At 43.4% G+C, this 21033-nt stretch overlaps 1 protein-coding gene across 3 annotated transcripts in view; it reads left to right on the top strand.

Annotated features, from left to right (window-relative positions):
* RASL12 (RAS like family 12) overlaps window positions 1–12934 on the top strand; it is a 101113-nt gene extending 88179 nt beyond the window's left edge. For all 3 annotated transcript variants that reach the window (XM_056571748.1, XM_056571747.1, XM_056571749.1), the window contains 2 exons: window positions 3482–3672; window positions 9889–12934. In XM_056571748.1, coding sequence (XP_056427723.1) covers window positions 3482–3672; window positions 9889–10276 — 579 coding nt within the window. In that variant the 3' untranslated portion in view covers window positions 10277–12934. The remainder of the gene's footprint in view (window positions 1–3481; window positions 3673–9888) is intronic.
* Window positions 12935–21033: the final 8099 nt, after the last annotated feature.

The following is a 21033-nucleotide window of genomic DNA, read 5'->3' as shown; positions in this document are numbered from 1 at the left end:
AGCCTGGTAAGCTACAGAAAGGGGTGAAGTCAGTCATGGTCTGTCATAGTCAAGTCAGTCCAAGTCAATTATACCAAGTCAGCGTGGCCTACATCAAATTGCCCACCATAAGTCTCAGCAAGCCCTGTGGTCTTTGAAGTCACTGGCCACCTCTGTGGACCTAGCCAAGCTGTATAGACTGTTACATCTGTCTGACTCAGTAAAGCTGCTGTTGTTCCGTAACTTGACATTGGAGTCATTATTTGCCCCCGTGCCTACCCCAGGATCCGGCGTCCTACCTTTGGGTGGTGAAGTGGTTAAACCATGTCCTGGCGTCGCGAACACAAGGGGTTAATGCCATCTGCCCCTAGGGTAATTCCATCTGCCCTGCATCACACCCTCACCACATAAGTATAAAAAATTTGCCCTGACATCTTTCTTTAAGGTAATGCTGAATTCACTTCCTTAGTAGTTCACTTATCTTATTACTTATAGACGATCTGCTCAGATATATATGAATACTATGGCCACTCAGGACTGATGTTATGTTGGGTAGGGCTATGTGCGGTACCATTTCTTGGTAACCTACCGTCATATAATAATCCATCATGCAGTATAAAAAAAACTACACCAGGCAATGTCTTAAAATAGGTGGCATATGTTAACTATACAACACTTCAATACAATTTTGCAACAATCAAGGCTATACAGTGGTAAGGATAAAGACGCCATCAGCAGAGGAGTTAAAGGGGTATTCCAGGAAAAAACTTTTTTTTATATATCAACTGGCTCCAGAAAGTTAAACAGATTTGTAAATTACTTCTATTAAAAAAACTTACTCCTTCCAATAATTATCAGCTGATGAAGTTGAGTTGTTCTTTTCTGTCTGGCAACAGTGCTTTCTGCTGACATCTCTGCTTGTCTCGGGATTTGCACAGAGTAGAAGAGGTTTGCTATGGGGATTTGCTTCTACTCTGGACAGTTCCCGAGACACGTGTCAACAGAGAGCACTTAGACAGAAAAGAACAACTCAACTTCAGCAGATCATAAGTACTGAAAGGATTAAGATTTTTTAACAGAAGTCATTTACAAATCTGTTTAACTCTCTGGAGCCAGTTGATATATATATATATATATATATATATATATATATATAAGTTTTTTCCTGGATAACCTCTTTAAAGCCCATACAAAACCACTGTAGTTCTCTAGAGGCTATGCTGGAATCATCCAGCCACACACCCCAAAACTTCTCAAACTTGTACAGAGCGTTAGGCTTACGATATACACCCTTCTCCAGATTAACCAGCCAGTTAACCTTAGCAACAAACTCTGTAACTCTCGGGGGGGGGGGGGGGGGGGGCACGTGACCCTATATACAGATACAGAGATAATGTCAAAAGGGCTCTAGAGTGGTGCAAGACCACAGCATGTGATTGAAATCAGCTTCAGGCAGGGCACATCGGGGGCAATTGGAATCAGGGCAGAAATAACCCCCTGCGGAGAACTGGGAGATCGCTGACCTCTCCAAACCCAAGTCGGCCTGATAGGCCTGCCATAGCTGTAAATAACAATGGAATAAAGGGTGAGAAAGAGGGAAGCCATCCTTCAGTTAGTCACAGCTCATGAAGACAGTTTCCACCCTTCGAAGGCCCACCCTCTGCCAGTCCTGGAAGCCAGACAAGAAGAACAGATTAGGAAGCCATGGGGTATCCCACACAGAGGTAAATTTAGTTGCACCGGAGAGACCAGACACTTATCCCCTATCCTGTGGATGGAGGATAAGTGTTCCATGGCTGGAGTACTCCTTTAATTCTAGCATGGCGACCCCTCCAAATCAGCTCACAAAACAAACTAGTAATCGTATAAAAATATTGCAAAGACACCCAGATAGGAGCATTGTGGAGTAAGTAAGGCAGCTGGAGCATCCAGATTATCTTTCTGAGATTAACCCTGCCTAGAACTGAAACAGTAAACTTTACTGACAGTACAATACAATGTAGATACTTCGGAATGTTGCCTGACTTTGGCACAGTTCTTCACAATACAGTGTACAATGTTAGTTTCAGGAGCAGGAGAATTTTATCACTAGTGATTGTTCTTTTATAACTGTGCATTATATGCAGAGATTTGCTTTTTTGCGGACTTGTTTCTTTGGTGCTTTTGTACATGCTTTTAAATGGCTCTGGTGAATGTAGACTGACTCTGTGATGCACTAGCTTGTGTCTTATTTTACTGAGCAAACTAACAAGCATCTTCACGGTAGTGGATCATGGTGAACTGTGTAGAATTCCCCCCCACTTACTTCTACGGACACATCTCCTTTGGAGCATCCAGGAGAAATCCCCAGACTTATCAGTGTGTTACTGGACCAGGACTGGAGGCACTCAACGCCAAGTATTTATTTGCCTGACTCTAGCTACACCTAAGGCGAACTGTTGCAGTGCCCTCACGAGGTGACAGAAGCTGCAGGGCATGTGTGCTCTCTCATCTGTGGTCAAGCCAAAACTTCCTTGACTAAGGCATTGGTTTTACCTATAATCCCAGGAGAGGGGATAAAGTTAGAAAACATTTGAACAAGAGATGGACATATGACCAATTCTGCTTTCCCACTGTACAGAAAATGCATCTTGCTAAGGCAATGTATGACAATTTAGCAAACTTTAAAGGGGTACTTCGGTGGAAAAAAAATGTTTCACATCAACTTATGCCAGAAAGTTATACAAATTTTTTTATTACTTCTATGAAAAAAGCTTAATCCTTCCAGTACTCGTCAGCTGCTGTATGCTCCAGAGGAAGTTCTTATCTTTTGAATTTCTTTTCTATCTGACCACAGTGCTCTCTGCTGACACCTCTGTCTGTATCAGGAACTGTCCAGAGTAGGAGCAAATCCCCATAGAAAACCTCTCCTGCTCTGGACAGTTCCTGACATGGACAGAGGTGACAGCAGAGAGCACTGAGGTCAGGCAGAAAAGAACATTTCAACTTCCTCTGTAGTATACAGCAGCTAATAAGTACTGGAAGGATTAAGATTTTTTTTAAATATAAGTCATTTACAAATCTTTTAACTTTCTGGTACCAGTTGCTTTGGAAAAAAAAAATTTCCGCCGGAGTACCCCTTTAATCCCTTATACTCTGCAGAAAACTCAGTGTATGCATGTCTTACCAGAGAAACACAATAATGTGCATACAGTATACAATGTAGAAACACAGTGTTATAGGCCTTCAGCTCTTTAGACACATAGCTTACTATCCGGCAAACCTCATTACACTACTGCCACTGATTTAGGTTCAGGGTAGCAGCAGGTACAGCTGTGCTGGCCACCACAGTGTCTCGTGTGTATGTTTACATATATACAGACATGATATACAGCCTGTTGTTTTTTAGTAACAATGTTACTTGATTATTTGCTTTTTGCTGTATCCATAGTTGAATAATCTAAAATGCATTTCCTTCCATAAAATTTGAATTATTTGACCATTTTTTTCCTTTTAATTGTAGGATGGGCCAGTGAATCCCGAGCGGTACTTACACTGGGCTAATGCCTTTCTGGTGGTATACAGCATTGATAACAGGAAGAGTTTTGAATCTTGCTGCCAATATTTGGAGATCATCTCTCAGTATAACAAGGGAGCAGTACATGAGAGCCCAGTTCTGTTATTAGGGAACAAGCTGGACATGGAACGATATAGGTATAACCCATGTTATATATTATATTATATATATATTGCTAATACAGTATGCCTGCAGCACAAACTGTTGGGAATACATTTGTCCAAAAAGGAACTTGTCTCTGACCTTTGTGTTTTAGTAAACACTTGTATTGCCAATAAGATAACAATTCAGGAGCATTTTTTCTTTCCATATCATCCTACGGCAGCACAGAACATATGAGTTAAAGGAGTACTGTGGCCAAAATTAAATTATCCCCTATCTGACCGCTGGGGCCCCCCCGCAATCTCCTGAACGGCACCACATCCCGCTCAGTCAGAAGCCAGTGTTGTCTACCTCCAGACGGCATGAACTCCATTTATTTCTAAGATCAGCTACTTATCCCCTATCCAAAGTTAATTTTGGCCACAGTACTCCTTTAACTATTTATCTCTTCTTACCAGGCAGAAGAAACAAAAATACATTAATGATGAAGGCAGAAGAAACAAAAATACATTAATGATAATTAACTAATTAACCAATTAAGACCAAATCACTCCTGTAAGTACATAAATACCCAGTAAAATCTACTCAAGACTGTGATTATATGTAGCAATATAACTTTTTTTTATTTTGGGAGGGACACACTTCGCTGCCTATGTGTCACGATGCCGGCTGGCAGGAGGTGGATCCTCTGTGCCAGAGAGGGATAGGCGTGGACCGTGCTAGTGGATCGGTTCTAAGTCACTACTGGTATTCACCAGAGCCCGCCGCAAAGCGGGATGGTCTTGCTGCGGCGGTAGTGACCAGGTCGTATCCACTAGCAACGGCTCAACCTCTCTGACTGCTGAAGATAGGCGCGGTACAAGGGAGTAGACAGAAGCAAGGTCGGACGTAGCAGAAGGTCGGGGCAGGCAGCAAGGATCGTAGTCAGGGGCAACGGCAGGAGGTCTGGAACACAGGCTAAGAACATACAAGGGAACGCTTTCACTAGGCACAAGGGCAACAAGATCCGGCCAGGGAGTGCAGGGGAAGTGAGGTATATATATGGAGTGCACAGGTGAACACACTAATTAGAACCACTGCGCCAATCAGCGGCGCAGTGGCCCTTTAAATCGCAGAGACCCGGCGCGCGCGCGCCCTAGGGAGCGGGGCCGCGCGCGCCGGGACAGGACCGACGGAGAGCGAGTCAGGTACGGGAGCCGGGGTGCGCATCGCGAGCGGGCGCCACCCGCATCGCGAATCGCATCCCGGCTGGAGGCAGTATCGCAGCGCACCCGGTCAGTGGATCTGACCGGGGCGCTGCAGTAACGAGGATGAGGCGAGCGCTCCGGGGAGGAACGGGGACCCGGAGCGCTCGGCGTAACAGTACCCCCCCCCCTTGGGTCTCCCCCTCTTCTTGGGGCCAAAGAACCTGAGGACCAAAAACTCAATTTTTTCGTGATGAGGTCCGATGCACATTAGGAGGGGTTCCGTGCGGTAACGCACGGCACAGTCCAATCTTTCATTGTTAACACAATTGATGTAGAGGGGTCTGGCGAGACTGGTCACAGGGACGTTGAGCCTGTTGATAAGAGAGGCCAAAAAAAAATTTCCTGCAGATCCGGAATCCAAGAAGGCCATAGTAGAGAAGGAGAAGGTAGAGGCAGATATCCGCACAGGCACAGTAAGGCGTGGAGAAGCAGAGTTGACATCAAGAACTGTGTCACCTTTGTGCGGAGTCAGCGTACGTCTTTCCAGGCGGGGAGGACGGATAGGACAATCCTTCAGGAAGTGTTCGGTACCGGCATAGTACAGGCAAAGATTCTCCATGCGGCGTCGTGTCCTCTCTTGAGGTGTCAAGCGAGACCGGTCAACTTGCATAGCCTCCACGGCGGGAGGCACAGGAACGGATTGCAGAGGACCAGAGGAGAGAGGAGCCGGGGGGAAAAAACGCCACGTGCGAACAAAGTCCATATCCAGGCGGAGCTCCAGACGCCATCCGGAAGAACGCATGTCAATGCGAGTGGCAAGATGAATGAGTTCATGTAGGTTAGCAAGAGTTTCTCGTGCGGCCAGAACATCTTTAATGTTGCTGGATAGGCCTTTTTTAAAGGTCGCGCAGAGGACCTCACTATTCCAGGACAACTCGGAAGCAAGAGCACGGAACTGAATGGCGTACTCGCCAACGGAAGAAACACCCTGGGCCAGGTTCAGCAGGGCAGTCTCGGCAGAAGAAGCTCGGGCAGGCTCCTCGAAGACACCACGGACCTCAGCGAAGAAGGACTGGACTGTGGCTGTGGCAGGATCATTGCGGTCCCAGAGCGGTGTGGCCCAAGACAAGGCCTTTCCAGAAAGGAGACCACGGCAGAGTCTAGAGTCCCCATCAAATTTGTCCGGCAGGGACAAGCAGGGGTTAGGAGCGGACGGACGCTGGGGAGGAGTTGCAGGAGCCGGCGGAGGAGATGGTTGTTCCAGTTGCAGCTGCTGTGTCTGTGACAGCAGCTGCTGTATCTGTGACTTCAGTTGCTGTGTCACGGTGGTCAAGTATGCCAGCTGGTGATTTCGTTGGGTGATCATCGTGGAAATGTCGGCAAGACTTGACAGCGGCACCTCAGCGGAATCCATGGCCGGATCTACTGTCACGATGCCGGCTGGCAGGAGGTGTATCCTCTGTGCCAGAGAGGGATAGGCGTGGACCGTGCTAGTGGATCGGTTCTAAGTCACTACTGGTATTCACCAGAGCCCGCCGCAAAGCGGGATGGTCTTGCTGCGGCGGTAGTGACCAGGTCGTATCCACTAGCAACGGCTCAACCTCTCTGACTGCTGAAGATAGGCGCGGTACAAGGGAGTAGACAGAAGCAAGGTCGGACGTAGCAGAAGGTCGGGGCAGGCAGCAAGGATCGTAGTCAGGGGCAACGGCAGGAGGTCTGGAACACAGGCTAAGAACATACAAGGGAACGCTTTCACTAGGCACAAGGGCAACAAGATCCGGCCAGGGAGTGCAGGGGAAGTGAGGTATATATATGGAGTGCACAGGTGAACACACTAATTAGAACCACTGCGCCAATCAGCGGCGCAGTGGCCCTTTAAATCGCAGAGACCCGGCGCGCGCGCGCCCTAGGGAGCGGGGCCGCGCGCGCCGGGACAGGACCGACGGAGAGCGAGTCAGGTACGGGAGCCGGGGTGCGCATCGCGAGCGGGCGCCACCCGCATCGCGAATCGCATCCCGGCTGGAGGCAGTATCGCAGCGCACCCGGTCAGTGGATCTGACCGGGGCGCTGCAGTAACGAGGATGAGGCGAGCGCTCCGGGGAGGAACGGGGACCCGGAGCGCTCGGCGTAACACTATGGACTTATTGAAAGAAAGGATTTCAGTAAGTAAATCTGATCTTTCCATATATCTGGATATATTCCTTTGCTACCTACTGACTGAAAATAAAAGATTTTAGTAAGTCTGAACTTTTATTTGTGCTTTCCTCTGTTATTCCTCCTGAAAAATGTTTGAATACATTGACAACTGTTACGTACCATTACTCTTGTCAGTAGGGTGTGTCCATACCCACTCTGACATGCCTCATTGACAAAACTAGCAGTCAAAAGATATCATACGTTTCTAGAAGGAATACCAAGATCAGCACAATGCAAAGTTCCTCCATAATTTATTTTATAAGGAATAAAAGGGTTAAAGGGAAACTGGCAGGCTGTTTACCAGCAGTAGACTCAATATACTGGGTTATAGTGTGGGTGAACAGCATTAAAATGAGGGGTCACTTGTCAAATATTGCCAGAGTTATGTCCCTTTATTATCCTATTGCTATTGCGCAGCTGTGTGTAATGGAGAAGGACACTCCCCAGTCCCATGTCTCCTAAATATTCCGTGCTCTGCCCCCCACTCTCTCATACAAATGCAAAAGTATTTACTCTAATGTTGCTAGAACTGCAGGCTCTTACCTCCTAGCGACATGTGAGTGAATACTTTTGCATATTCATGAGAGGGGCGGGCAGAGCGAGGAATATTCAGGAGACAGGGGATCGCGGCGAGTCGGTTCCCCTTCTCCATTACACCCAGCTGCGCAATAGAAGAATAAAGGGACATAACTCTTTAATATTTGACCAATTAAAGTATTTGACCAATTAAAGTTGACTCATTTTAATTCTGTTCACCAGCACTATAACAGTATATTGGTTTTAGTGTTGGTGAACAGCCTTTCAGTAAACAGAATCTTTGCAATGTGTGCCAAACCCCCCCCCCCCCCCCCCCCAAAAAAAAAAAAAAACAGGTGATCAGCCAGTTTTTTAAACATGTTGGGCTTATTTAAAAGTTTTTCAGGCTTAGAAAATAAACTGTATGATTTCAGATAGTGGTCATCTAGACAGGAAATTGAGAAATGACTAGAAAAGCTAAACTAGTGATTACTACTACGACTACCACTACTTCTGCCACCATCACTACTGCTAGTAATAACATTATGCCTGTCCAGTTACGCTTTACTTCTTGTGCTAAGTATACCACTGAACACTCTATGTCCATGGTCACCCTACAGACATGTCTCCTGCCATTTTTCGATATATTTGCATTTTTATAAGTTGCATGTGATCTTTTGTAGTTTATTCTTATTACATGATTGTATAATGCTTACTCTTTTTCCTCTGCCTCCCCCTGTCCAGCTAGGTCATCTGTCCTTCTTCTACTCTCTTCTTCGGAAATGCTTTGCTTATACTTAAGTGCAGGTATTAATATGTGCTATATCTGTTATACCCACTATCATTGCATATATTAACATTAGTAGCTGATTTCCACATATAAAAAGCATTTTTTGTCTGGTAATGTGAAAGACCAGATATGGCCTCACACTTTACAGTGACGGTGACTTTTCCTTTACAGATCACCAGTTGTTCATGGAGGGAAAGCAGAACTCTATTGTCCTACAGGGGTACTTATTGGATTAAACCCTTAGGGACACAGCGATTTTTCATTTGTAATTGCCATAACTCTTTAAATTTCCCACCTACAGACCCATATGAGGGCTTGCTTTTGCACCTCCAATTGTAATTTGTAATGACATTACTCACTGAACACAAAAAGTATGGCCAAACAAAAATCTATTATTTTTGTTGCCACGCGTTATATATAGTAAAATCTTATGATTGGTTCCCTTTATTAAGAGGAGGGTCATATTCATATTTACTACTTTTTCGCTATATTTTAGTTCCCATATGGGACTATTACCTGCAATATTTTGAATGAAAACACTGAACAATGCTATGCTATGCCACAGCATTGATCAGTGTTATCGGCGTTCTACTTGTACAGGCTGGCTGCATAGTTGGAGCGCCAATCAGATAGCATGGAGGCAGGAAGGGACCCTCAGCTCATCTGGAACCCACAGTGGCTGCAGTGGTCCTGATCAGCCCCCCCCCCCCAGTTGAAGGGCGTACACGTTAAGAGTTAAATGATTATCCAGCACTTGAAAAATAATTTAAAAGGCCACTGGCTGGCTTAAAAAATGGGTACACACCAGTCCAACCTCCCTGCTATTCTGACAGTGCCTGTTCCTGCTTATGAGTGCTTCTTGGTCGTGTCTTGCTATACAGGAAATGCCCGCTTGGGGACCAGGAAATACAGATCAGTAAAGAGCTGGCACCATTGAAATGGCACCTGGAGATTATGGAGATTTGGTTGTGAGAATCACATTTTTCAAGCCACTCTCAGCCCTTTTAAAAAATATTTTAGCACTAGACAATGCCTTTAATCATAGTATAAAGAACTCATGTACATGATTAGAAAAACATGGCAGCTTTCCTCAAGACATAGACCCAAATCTGTCCATGGTTTGTGTCCATGCTTTATTAAAATAAATGTAGCTAAGCAGTACCACATCAAACCTGTGACAGACGTGGTGCTGTTTTATGGAAAAGATTCTGTACAGCCCCTCTACTAGTCATGAAAAATAAAATTGTCATAGGGTTTGTTTCAGAGTGTTAATGCATCTTGGTTATAATGGAACATTTCTTTACCAAATAGTCAAGAATTCATGGTGGGAGGATGGGATTACACTGTCTTGTATTCATGATATACAGTATTCACAATCTGTCAAATAACTGGATTTCAGACAAGAATGACATTATTTTCTTAAAATGAAGAATTTAAGAGAGCCTGTGGATTATGTGTGTTGGCAGATGGGGAAAGGTGGATTTACTGGTCACATTCCTTATTTAATGCACTTTGTGATATCACAGTTCAGCACTAAGCAGTATTTGTTTGTCCTCTGTCAGGCAGGTCAGTATCGCTGATGGCTCAGCTCTGGCTTCCCGTCATGGCTGCCTGTTCCGTGAAGTCTCTGCTTGTCTGGATTTTCGGTTGGTTCAGCAAGTGTTTCATGATGCCATACAGGAAGTGAGGAGAGAAGCAGAAAGATGTGCATCTTTAAGACCACCGCTCTACATCACTGAGGAGAGGGCCCTACTTGGGTTGCCTCCAATGTCCTCCACTTCACCCTCCAGCCGACATGGAATGCCTTCACTCAGCACTTTGTCCCCTCTGGGCTACAAGGAGATTCCCTCTGTGGCTCAAGCCAAACTTGTCACCGTGAAGTCTTCTAGAGCAATGAGCAAACGCAAGGCGCCCACTCTCACCCTCCTTAAGGGTTTCAAGATCTTTTAATGCCAAGAAGCTCAAAAATAAGAATTGATCATCACATATATTCTCTATTTATAATATGGATTTCAGACTACTATGGATGATGTTTGGATTGACCTCTTGCTCCAAAAGTTATGACAATGCAGTAAAGACCAAAGGCATTATGAAGAAGCTTAAAAATACGTTTTTTTTTTTTTATCTTAAATTTATTTGACAAAACATGACTATTAACACAGAAAGAGAGGGCAAATAGCATGGCTTTACTACTGTTAGGGATTTTCACTTCTTTTCTTGTCATCACAGAACCAGTCTAACCTTTAAGTTTAGCTGTTGTCATTTAGGACAGACTGGTTGCTTGGGATACGCCACCTTACAACGGAGTTAGGTTCTTATGCAGATTATTTCTAGCAACCAATATGTCCCAAGTATTCTTAAGTAAGTTTGGAGAATAGGTAATGGAACTTGAGAGTACGAAGACTTCTCATTACTCCATGGCTCTGTTCACATCTGCATTATTCCCTTTTTTAGGGGTTTCAGTATTTTTGTTGGCAGGAATAGCTAATGCTGAACACTGTTCTATAAGCCTGATAGAAACCTGACAGACCTCTTTACGTCACTAATATACAGTACATGACTATTTGTTGGGATCTGTTTAAGTGTGTCTCTCACTGCTATATTAAAAGGGTACTTTGCCCCTAGACATCTTATTCCTTAACCAAAGGATAGGGGATAAGATGTCTGATCGTGGAGGAGTCCGGCCACTGGGACCCCCTGCGATCCTGTTCTGAATATTTATAATCTGAATGCCGGCCTTGGACGGCTGTGGTCATGGCGCCACACCCCATCTACATGAATGGAGGGGGTGTGGCATGAAGTCCCGACCACGGCCGCCAGAACAGAACACCGGAGTTCCGGCCTGGAGATAGCAGGGGGTCTCAGCGGCTGGACCCTGCCCCCTGGAGTACCCCTTTAATCAGGTTTTAGAAGAACTGAATTGGGTTGGAGGATTTCTTTATGATGCATCATCTTTAAACTGCAGCTTTATAGTTAAATGACAGATTCTTTAATATAACAGCTGAAAAATGTTTGAGAAAAACTAAAAGTTAAAGAAGAAGGTCACCATTTTCCATGAATCCTGCGTGCTGATCTTTGTTATGCATTCCCATATCTGAGACGAACAGAGTGTAAACCAAATTGAATTATACGTCAAAGATTTTGTACGTCTACACTGAAATTCTCAAGTCTTGATGATGATGTGTTACCCAGATGTTCAGACTACTCTTGTTGCCAACCATTCATTCCGCACTATGTTATCAGAGAGTTATGTTTGGTTGTGAACTGTGATGAGCAGATGGAATGTACTTGCTGCCTCCCGCTGACATCTGAAGCTCGCTCAGTTGCCAACTTCTGTTATACACAGCATCTTTCCAGAATCCATCAAGAGAAACCATCTATTCTGGGGTATCCTCCCAACCTAAATATTGCTTTTGATCAAAGTCCGAGGAAAGACCATTTACATGCACTCATTCGCATAAGAACTGCATGTCCGCAGTCAATCAGTTGCCTTTGGCCTGCCGTATTCAATGCCCTAATAACACAAGTTGGCAATGCCAGATTTAGCCTTGCAGTTGTTAATTCAAGCTCAATAGTCTCCGATAAGAGGCATGTTATTAAAGGAGTATTCCAGTGCAGAATAATTTATAAGTTATAGATCGCGGGGGGTCCGAGCGCTTGGGCCCCCGGGATCTCCTGGACAGGGCCGTGGCAGTCTGCAGGAAGTGAAGTTTCGCCCCCAGCAGAAAGTCACGGCAGACACGCCCCCTCCATGTATCTCTATGGGGTATGTGGAGGGGGCGTGTCGGCCAGCGCATCATGCAGGGATGGAACGCCCCCTTTCCAGCATACTGCTGCAGCCCCATCCAGGAGATCCCGGGGGGGCCCCAGTGCTTGGACCCACTGCGATCTATAATTTATCCTTCGGATAGGGGATAAGTCATATTGCACTACAGATCTCCTTTAAGGGGAATTACTCCCTATTGCCCATCTTACAGTTTTCTCTCAGATCAGCACTTTTAGTATCATCATACCTGATTACAGGTGACCACCCACTTCTACAAGCATTAGCAGTCCCCTCTTTCTATGCAAACTTACGGAAAGAAGCAGCCCACAAAGGTATTGACTATCCCATATATAGCGCTTGAGGAAGAATACCCTCATTTGTAATTCTGCAGGGTTTTGTTAACACTCATGGTCAGGGCTCTAGTTACAACTTGTGCAGCCCTAGGCTCTCAGACTGAATACACCCCACTAGGATGATTCGACATGCATCAGAATTTTTTCATGCAGATCTGGTACAAATACACAGCAAAAACCACATGTGTAACAAGGAGATTTTTGTTGCAGATTCACTGTGGATCTCACCCCTATATGCAGAATGTGGAGAAATCCATCAAAACTCCACCACAGAATGAGCAGCTGTTGCTGCAAATCTTCAGGTAAATTTCTCAGCAGTTCTGACCTATGTGGATACACTCAAATGGAGGGAATAGATTTTTTTCTCTAGGCCACAGCATGGCAGCAGCAGCTATATAAAAAAAAGAATTTAAAGGGGTACTCCACTGGCCAGCATTCGGAACTAAATGTTCCGAATGCTGTTTTCACGCTGCGGGGGTCAGCCACGCCCTCGTGCTGTCATGGCCATGCCCCCTCAATGCAAGTCTATGGGAGTGGGCGTGGCGGCCATCATGCCCCCTCCCATTGACTTGCATTGAGGGGGCAAGGTCATGACATCATGAGGGGCATGGCCAATCCCCGGAGAGCGAAAACATCATTCAGAGCTAAATGTGGCCAGTGGAGTACCCCTTTAAGTGTTGCCCTCCTCAACACTGCGGCCCTAAGCACAGGCCCACATGTGCCTAATGGCTAGTCCATGCATACAGGGGGATGCAATCTTTTAATTTCATCTGAAAAATATGTCCCTAGTAGCTGCTTAGTTTTCCCATTCTTCTTTACCAAGCAGCAGTGGCATTTCACACATTTGTGTACTTGACTTTTGGCATCCTGGTGCCACACTGTACTAGGCACTATACAGTCTTTATTACTACATAAGCAAGCAAAGACCCTACAGTTGCATAGTAATTGTTACCCAGCCTTGAGAATTGGGGCTCAGTATTTGGAATCAAGGGTGTAGGCCCCAGGTGCGATGCTTCCATTTATTGTTCCTTGTTTACTTGCATATGGCAGGCATACAGATAGGAAACACAACCAATTATGTAGGACTGTTTACATGGGGCAGATATGCTGTGGATTTGCTTGTGGAAAAGCTGCCGTGTTTTACAGTAGCAAAGAAGTGTTTCGAATTTGGAAAAGATCCACAGCCAAATCTGTAACTGTAGATTTCATATAGAATTATATATTTTTTTAACATCAGGAAAATGGAAATGTGGTGACCCCGTACCCTTGCACCCCTGTCAGGCAGCCTCCCTGCAGTGTCCCCTGGGCCCCCCTGCATTTGTTCTACTGTAATTGTATATTATCCCCTATGTTATGTATATAAGAATGTTGTATCTTTAAGAAAGGTTAACATGTGATCACCAGTTGTCATGTGAGTTGTCATGTGATTTGTTACCCAGGAGGTATCAGTGACCAGGTGACTTAAGGGTGACCAATGGGACCCCGCCAGAGTCTCCCCCATAAAAGCCCTGGGAGGAGTCTCTTCTCTCTCTTAGTTCCCGAGTCTTTGCTGAGGTGCAGTCGAGCCTAAGAGTCTGGAGTCATAGGAGCCTCAAGTCAAGTCTGCAGCCGCAGGCTACAAGTCTACAAGTAAGCTAAAGTTACAGCTTAGTCTGTCTTCAGTCAAGTCAAGTCAGTCACTGTCATTTATTGTCAAGTCAACGTGGCCTGCACTAAATTGTACAAAACCACTGCAAGTCCCAGCAAGCCCTTAAGGTCTCTGAAGTCACTGGTCACCTCTGTGGGCCCGGCTACACTGCATAGACTGTACCATCTGTCACTCAGTAAAGCTACCGTTGTCCATAACTTGGCGTTGAGTCATTATTGCCCCCGCGCCTAGCCCAGGATCCAGCGGTATACCTTCAGGTGGTAATGAGGATAAACCACGCCCTGGCATCACAAATACAAGGGGTTAATGCCATCTGCCCCTAGGGTTATTCCATCTGCATCTCACACCCCATAAAAAATATTAAGCATGTCTTTAAATTTTGCAAAATTCTGGGTGGAATCCCATTGAATTTTGGCTGAATTTTGGCTAGTTTTGAGCACAATTTTCCGTCGAAATTCTGCTAAAATTCTTCAAAATTGCTAAAATTCCGCAGCAAGCTTTGCAGAATGGAATTTGAGCGGAATAGCCATGTGTGCATTTTTGCCATGTGAACAGAGCCCAAGGGGAACTGCGATTGTAGGGTGGGAAGACATTGTGGTGTGGGAGAAACAATAAACTTCTGAAAAACAGCTGTTTAAATTGAATTTATGGACACACTATGAGTATTAGACTTTGTTCATATGGCAGAATTTTCGTGCAGAATTCCACTGGAAAATTCTGCTCAGAGATTCTGCAAAATTTACTGCACATCAACTTCAATGGGTATTCCATTGTCTCATTCACACAGCGAAATTTGCGGAATCTGCATTGCGGATTCTGCAAAATTATAAAACATGTTTTAGTTTTGCAGAATTATGTTCAGAACCTCATTGAAGTTAATAAGACTCTGAATTCTACCAAAATCTGTGTTTTGAAAGCACAGACAGTCAGCCCAAATTCCGCTGGAATTCCACTAAACTGTTAAAAATCTGCAGTTTGCTTTTCTATGAGGAATGTGAGCTGCATTGCAAAAACATAGCCTTAGAGCACCAACGTCATTAAACTGGGCAGTCTGAGAGGACAGAGACTGGTCTAAAAACAAGGCAGTGTGCTGAAAACAATCACAAAGTTTTTGTTATATCCTGGGATGGATAATTTAAATAAAGTCTGAAGCAAAATTCTACCTTGGATTCTTTACGTAAAATGGTTTTTTACCCAGTTCATTCTGAACAAAATAAAAGCAGGAGGGTCTAACAAAAACCCTTTTAACGGTTTGTCTAAGCCAGATAACAAGAGACGTTGAGTATGGGGTGTCAAGAGAGGAAATATTACAGAAAATTCCGTTACGGCTGTCATCAAAGAATTTGGTGATCGCTAATTCAATATGCAGAGCACTCTAGATGAAGCAGTGGAAGGTGCAAAATTGGAGGAAGATTAAGGCATTTTTTCCAGAATAAGAGGCTACTACAGATGACCGGTGGTGCTCTCTATGATTAAAAACGGCTTCTCCCTGGAATTCATAGAGGAACCGCCAGAAAGATATTTTCTAAACAACACTCAAGATCCCTAAATTCATGCTCTTGTACAAGATTTCCGGGGGCAGTTGAATGGGTCCCAGAGTCCTGGACTCTATTTAAGAATCTTTTTGTGGTCCAACCTGGTTACAAATTGAGACTTGTCATCGAAAACACATTCTAGTGTTTTATTTCAAAAAGGGAAACAATAAGATCAGTGTTCCCAATGCTGAATGATGAAGACTATATGGCGACCTTACATTTAATAGATCCCTACCTGCACATTCCAATGACACCTATATATAGGAAATTGTCACCTTCAGTTTTGCTGTCTACCATTTGGGTTATGCTCTCCACCCAGAGTCTTTACAGAAGACTATTGTTCTGTCCATCTACAGAGAGTGTTTATAGTGCTGTATCTGGAGGATTGGTGGCTCAAAGTGCCATCTCACGATCTACTGGTTTAACACATCTATTTGACTGTATACTTTTTGCAAAACCACAGATTCTTAGTCAATTTGAAGAAATCCCATCTCACAGAGTTAAATCGTTACAGCTTATAAGGCCCTAACTTTATGGTGAAAGATATTGTATACTTAGCGCAGTCATTTTATCATACAGCAGGAAAATGTCATAATAAAAGTGATTCAATACAGAACATAACAAGTAGATGAACTCTATGAAGTGTTATCATCATGTTCACAGAATCCTCTTATTTAATCATTATTCTACATCTATAACACTCAGAGGGCTGAATGTCATCTCAATGTTGTGTTAAGGTGACATTGTTTATCTCCAACTCCTGCGCCTATTCCCTGCTGTCTCTTTTCTCTTATCTACAGTGAACTAGGATCCCCTTACCTCATGCCTGTGCTGTTTTGTCTGACACTCATTTTGCCTGACACCCTCCTTCAGGGTAAGTTATAACCACTGGTGCATAGTGAAGAGTGACTGGTGGTTCTTATGGATCTGCTTGTCTATTACTGGTCACTAGATGTTCTCATTTCTTTCCTTCTATTCCAGGTTTCAGTGTGTCTATTGCCCAGTATAAGGTTATGATCTGACCTGAAGCCTGTAAGATAAATCAGGGAGGGCACAGGAGATCCTGCTCGGAGTAGCCTGGATTTCATGTATCGGTATGACAATGGCTTGGCTCTATTACGATTTGTTACTAGCTTCTACCATTAAACCCAGAGGCTATGATCACATACCATTTTTTTTGTTATAATCTTAAGGCTCAAAAAGCAGCTTTAGAAAAAAAAAGTCTAGCCATATTTGTGGACTATTTTCATTTGGGACACATTAATTTGTGCTATTTTCATTTGTGCCATATGTTGGCCAATTTTCAACTCAAAACACTGCCCAGCATATGTGCCAAGATGTGGCATTTGTGCCTGAATAAGTTGTTTTACTACTTATATGTGTGATGTCCCAGTACAGGATAAAGTCCTGTACAGTACTTAGGCCCTGTCAGGTTGAGTCCCTCGGTGTCCTAGGGGCTCACCTACAGTGTCTTCCCCATTGTGTTATCTGTATATTAGATACAAAGGACCTTTAAGTACTGTCGTGTGGTAATAACTCAATTATGACCTGGTGAATTGTAGACAAAGCTAATCAAGACAAATCACATCTAAGTCCGACTATTTCCTCAGATATCAACAAGTTCTTTTTATGACGGGATGACATTAACGCTTAAGGATGTAGTATTGCAATATACAATAATACACAGGTATTATAAAAGTATGCAGATTTATTGGTTATAAGGTTATTAACATAAATGCGTAACAAACACAATGATATATGCAAATTAAAATCAATTAGATATATTAGTAAACATTATAAGCTTGCTAATTAACTACATATAGTAGAACAATACATGTGAGTAGTAAGTAACTTGTTACAATAAAATAAAAGCTACTAGATTAGGAATATCATATAAGAAAAAGGTTACATATCACTGTGTTCAGAGGAAACCTTATGATATCAAGATGGGCAATATCTAATCATAGAGGTATCAATATGGAATGCTAAATACACTCCCAGATCCTTTTTAACCAACTACAAATCACATGACTCCATGAATGGGCAAATCCATCTAAGAATATAAACATGGAAGAACTATGGTATACTTCCACCCCATTCTGGATTACTTTTCTATACATGATCTTGGTAAGACATTAAGACATTTAGCAGAGTTTTATGATCTTGTTAGACTATATTTTAGGAGGAAGAGCTTGAAACAAGTTTCCTGTGGGGGAAATATACTTATAACACTTAGTTTGTAGGAATTCTATCAATATGTATAAGCAATTATTTAATGCATTGATAGATTATGAGTCTTGATTCTTCTGCAGTTAGAATGAAGTCTCACAATATCCTTAAACTATAATCTCAATATGGAGATAATTATTTATTTTATTTTATTAATTTATTTGCCAATCTAAATGGTATAATTCCATCTACATTATCCAAATTGGTCTTAATTAAATGGAATACCATTTTTGGGTCTCTTACCAAGTCTATGTAAGAACCTCACTTCGGCTCTTAGGAACACTGAACGGCCCATCTCATCGTCATGGACAGCCATTGGTCTGGTACTGTGTGACCAGTCCGTCTTGCTTTGATCTCACATGGCTTTTCCACCTTGTTGGACCTCTTTCCTGTGTCTTTGTGTGTTTTCGTCAACCCCTAACATCTTGTTTACCAGACTTTTTAATTAGTTAGACACACCTCCCTAAATTGGAATTCCCCAATGAAGTAGGTTGGGCGTGTATTTGTGGTAATGACTATGACATCACTATAATTCCCAGAATGCATTGAGCATATCACCCATAATGCCTTTCCTGTAATGTCAACTACCCATACGCTAAGGTGTGCTATTGCATAAGCAATTAGCATCATTAACATTAAGGGTTAACTGTCAATGACTGGTCTTAAACCCACATTGGACACTTGACGTATGGAGCTATAATTAAAAATTCCGGGATTATTTTTGACATGTATAAGTCAAAACATGGTTTCTCCAGACATAAATTCAACTAGACATTTTCAACACTATCAAATTTATGGGAAAGATAATAATACAATGGATGATTCTCTAACACAGATATGTGAATGTCTAGAGAATGTAACTAGCCCCCTTATCTGTCTTATCTTAACAGCCGTAAATATCTAAAGAGACAACAAGTATTCTACTCCCAGACTGGCACTTGAATAGAAGAACTTTAGAATACACTGTGGTCTATTTAGAACATACAACATAATGGCTGACATCATGCTATTATGCTAGGAAACATAGTGATTCATTTTTGGGGCCTATAATATGTATGACAGGACCTTTGAGTTAGTCACATGATGTTGCTGTCACATGTTTGTTACCCAGGGAGCACCAGCTAACCAGGTGACCTACATCTTGACCGATGGGCTTCTTGTTCAGCCCCCCTTTATAAGAGGGGCAGCCATTACAATCTCTCTCTCGCTTAGATCCTGAGGTCAAGTTCAGTCCAGATGTCTCAGAGCCAGTGTCCAGCACACCCGGAGGCCTCAAGCCTAATCTACAGCCACATGTCAGTAAGTCAAGTCATCTATGTCTGCTGTCACTACCTATAGTCAAGTTAAGTCTATTATAGTCAGCGTGGCTAAGTTGAAGTCTGTCCAAATACTGCAAGTCCCAGCATGCTGCAAGGTCCCCTCTGTGTTACTGGTCACATCTCTGGGATCCTGGCCTAGCTGTAAAGACTATTACCATTTGTCTACCTCAGTAAAGCTACCGTTAACCCTAACCTGGTCTTGGACTATTATTACCCTGCCTAACCTAGGGTTACCGTTTGTGAGGTTATCGGGAAAACCACACCCTGGCGTCACAAACATTAAGGGGTTAATACCATCTGCCCCTGGGCTATAACATCTGCCCCATACACCTCACCTTCACACCCCGTGGTGCACCACATATGTGTGACCAGTCTTGTATTTTGTAGTGTTCATCTCTAGGAAATAATCCGAATTTATCTGCATCTGGACAGCAATTATATTCTGTGACATCACACCCAGGAGAGACCAGCACCTTGTCAAAAGTTTTTGATTGTGACATTGCACAGAAAAGAAAAGCACCTTGTTAATCCCATTCAGTAGAACTCAATAGTAAAAAAATATGACCATTCTTGAGCCATTTTTTTTTCCACCAATAAAACAGCCATGTTATAGCTGACAAAATGGCCCAGAAATTGAACATAGCCTCACACACAGCTACACACCAAGGGGGGAATTTATCTTTTTCTTTACACCACTTTAATGTTCTACAAGTAAGTGGGGAAAGTTCTAGTCTCATCTCCTTCTGTTTGTTCTCTATTTTGGTAGGAGCCACCATATACCTGGTGCAATCCAAATACCTGTATAAATTATCACTAAGCCACAAAAAATATCTGCCTTCAGGAATGTAATGAGGAGTGTCATCATCTCTGTTATCACTATATTGATCTGTATCCATTTTTATGCAGGGGCCCCCGATCTTCCAATCAGAGACCAGAAATGAATTTTTTTTAACAGTAATAGGATATGTGAATGCTCTTGGCCCTTCTTACTGGCCAAGGAGGCTAATATGAGGGCCCATCATGGTCAGATTAGAAATGGGTCATTGCTGTCATTTCTGAGCTGATGCAGTCATAAAATATGGGGAAAAATAAATCCCATATATACAGTGCCTTGCAAAAGTATTCACCCTCCTTAATTTTTTTTGTCTTTTGGTACATTACAGCCTTAAAGGGGTACTCTGGCCCTAATACATCTTATCCCCTATCCAAAGGATAGGGGATAAGATGTCTGATCGTTACGACCCCTCCCATTGACTTGCATTGAGGGGGCGGGGCATGATGTCACATGGGGCGGAGTCGTGACATCACGATACTCCGACCTTGTGGTCGTCACGCTTCACACTCGGAGCCTCCAGCGCTGCCGAGAGCTCACAAAGGTGGGTGCGGAATGACAGATCACCGGGGTCCCCAGAGGCGGGACCCCCACGATCAGACATCTTATAAGATGTATTAGGACCGGAGTACCCCTTTAAGTTCAATGTTTTGTTAATCTGAATTTTATGTGATGGATCAGAACACAATAGTCTAAGTTGGTGAAGTGAAATGAGAAAAAAAATATAAATAAAACTAATGTTTAGAAATAGAAAACAGAAAATTGGCATGTGCGTATGTATTCACCCCCTTTGTTAGGAAGCCCATAAAATGCTCTGGTGCAACCAATTACCTTCAGAAGTCACATAATTAGTGAAATGATGTCCAGCTGTGTGTAATCTAAGGGTCACATGATCTGTCATTACATATACACACCTTTTTTGAAAGGGCCCAGAGGCTGCAACACCTAAGCAAGAGGCATCAGTAAACAAACACTGCCATGAAGACCAAGGAACTCTCCAAACAAGTAAGGGACAATGTTATTGA

The sequence above is a fragment of the Hyla sarda genome, chromosome 4, assembly GCF_029499605.1.
Source record: "Hyla sarda isolate aHylSar1 chromosome 4, aHylSar1.hap1, whole genome shotgun sequence".
Lineage (NCBI taxonomy): Eukaryota > Metazoa > Chordata > Amphibia > Anura > Hylidae > Hyla > Hyla sarda.
The sequence above is the reverse complement of the archived record's forward strand: the minus strand, read 5'-3'. Positions and strand labels throughout refer to the sequence as shown.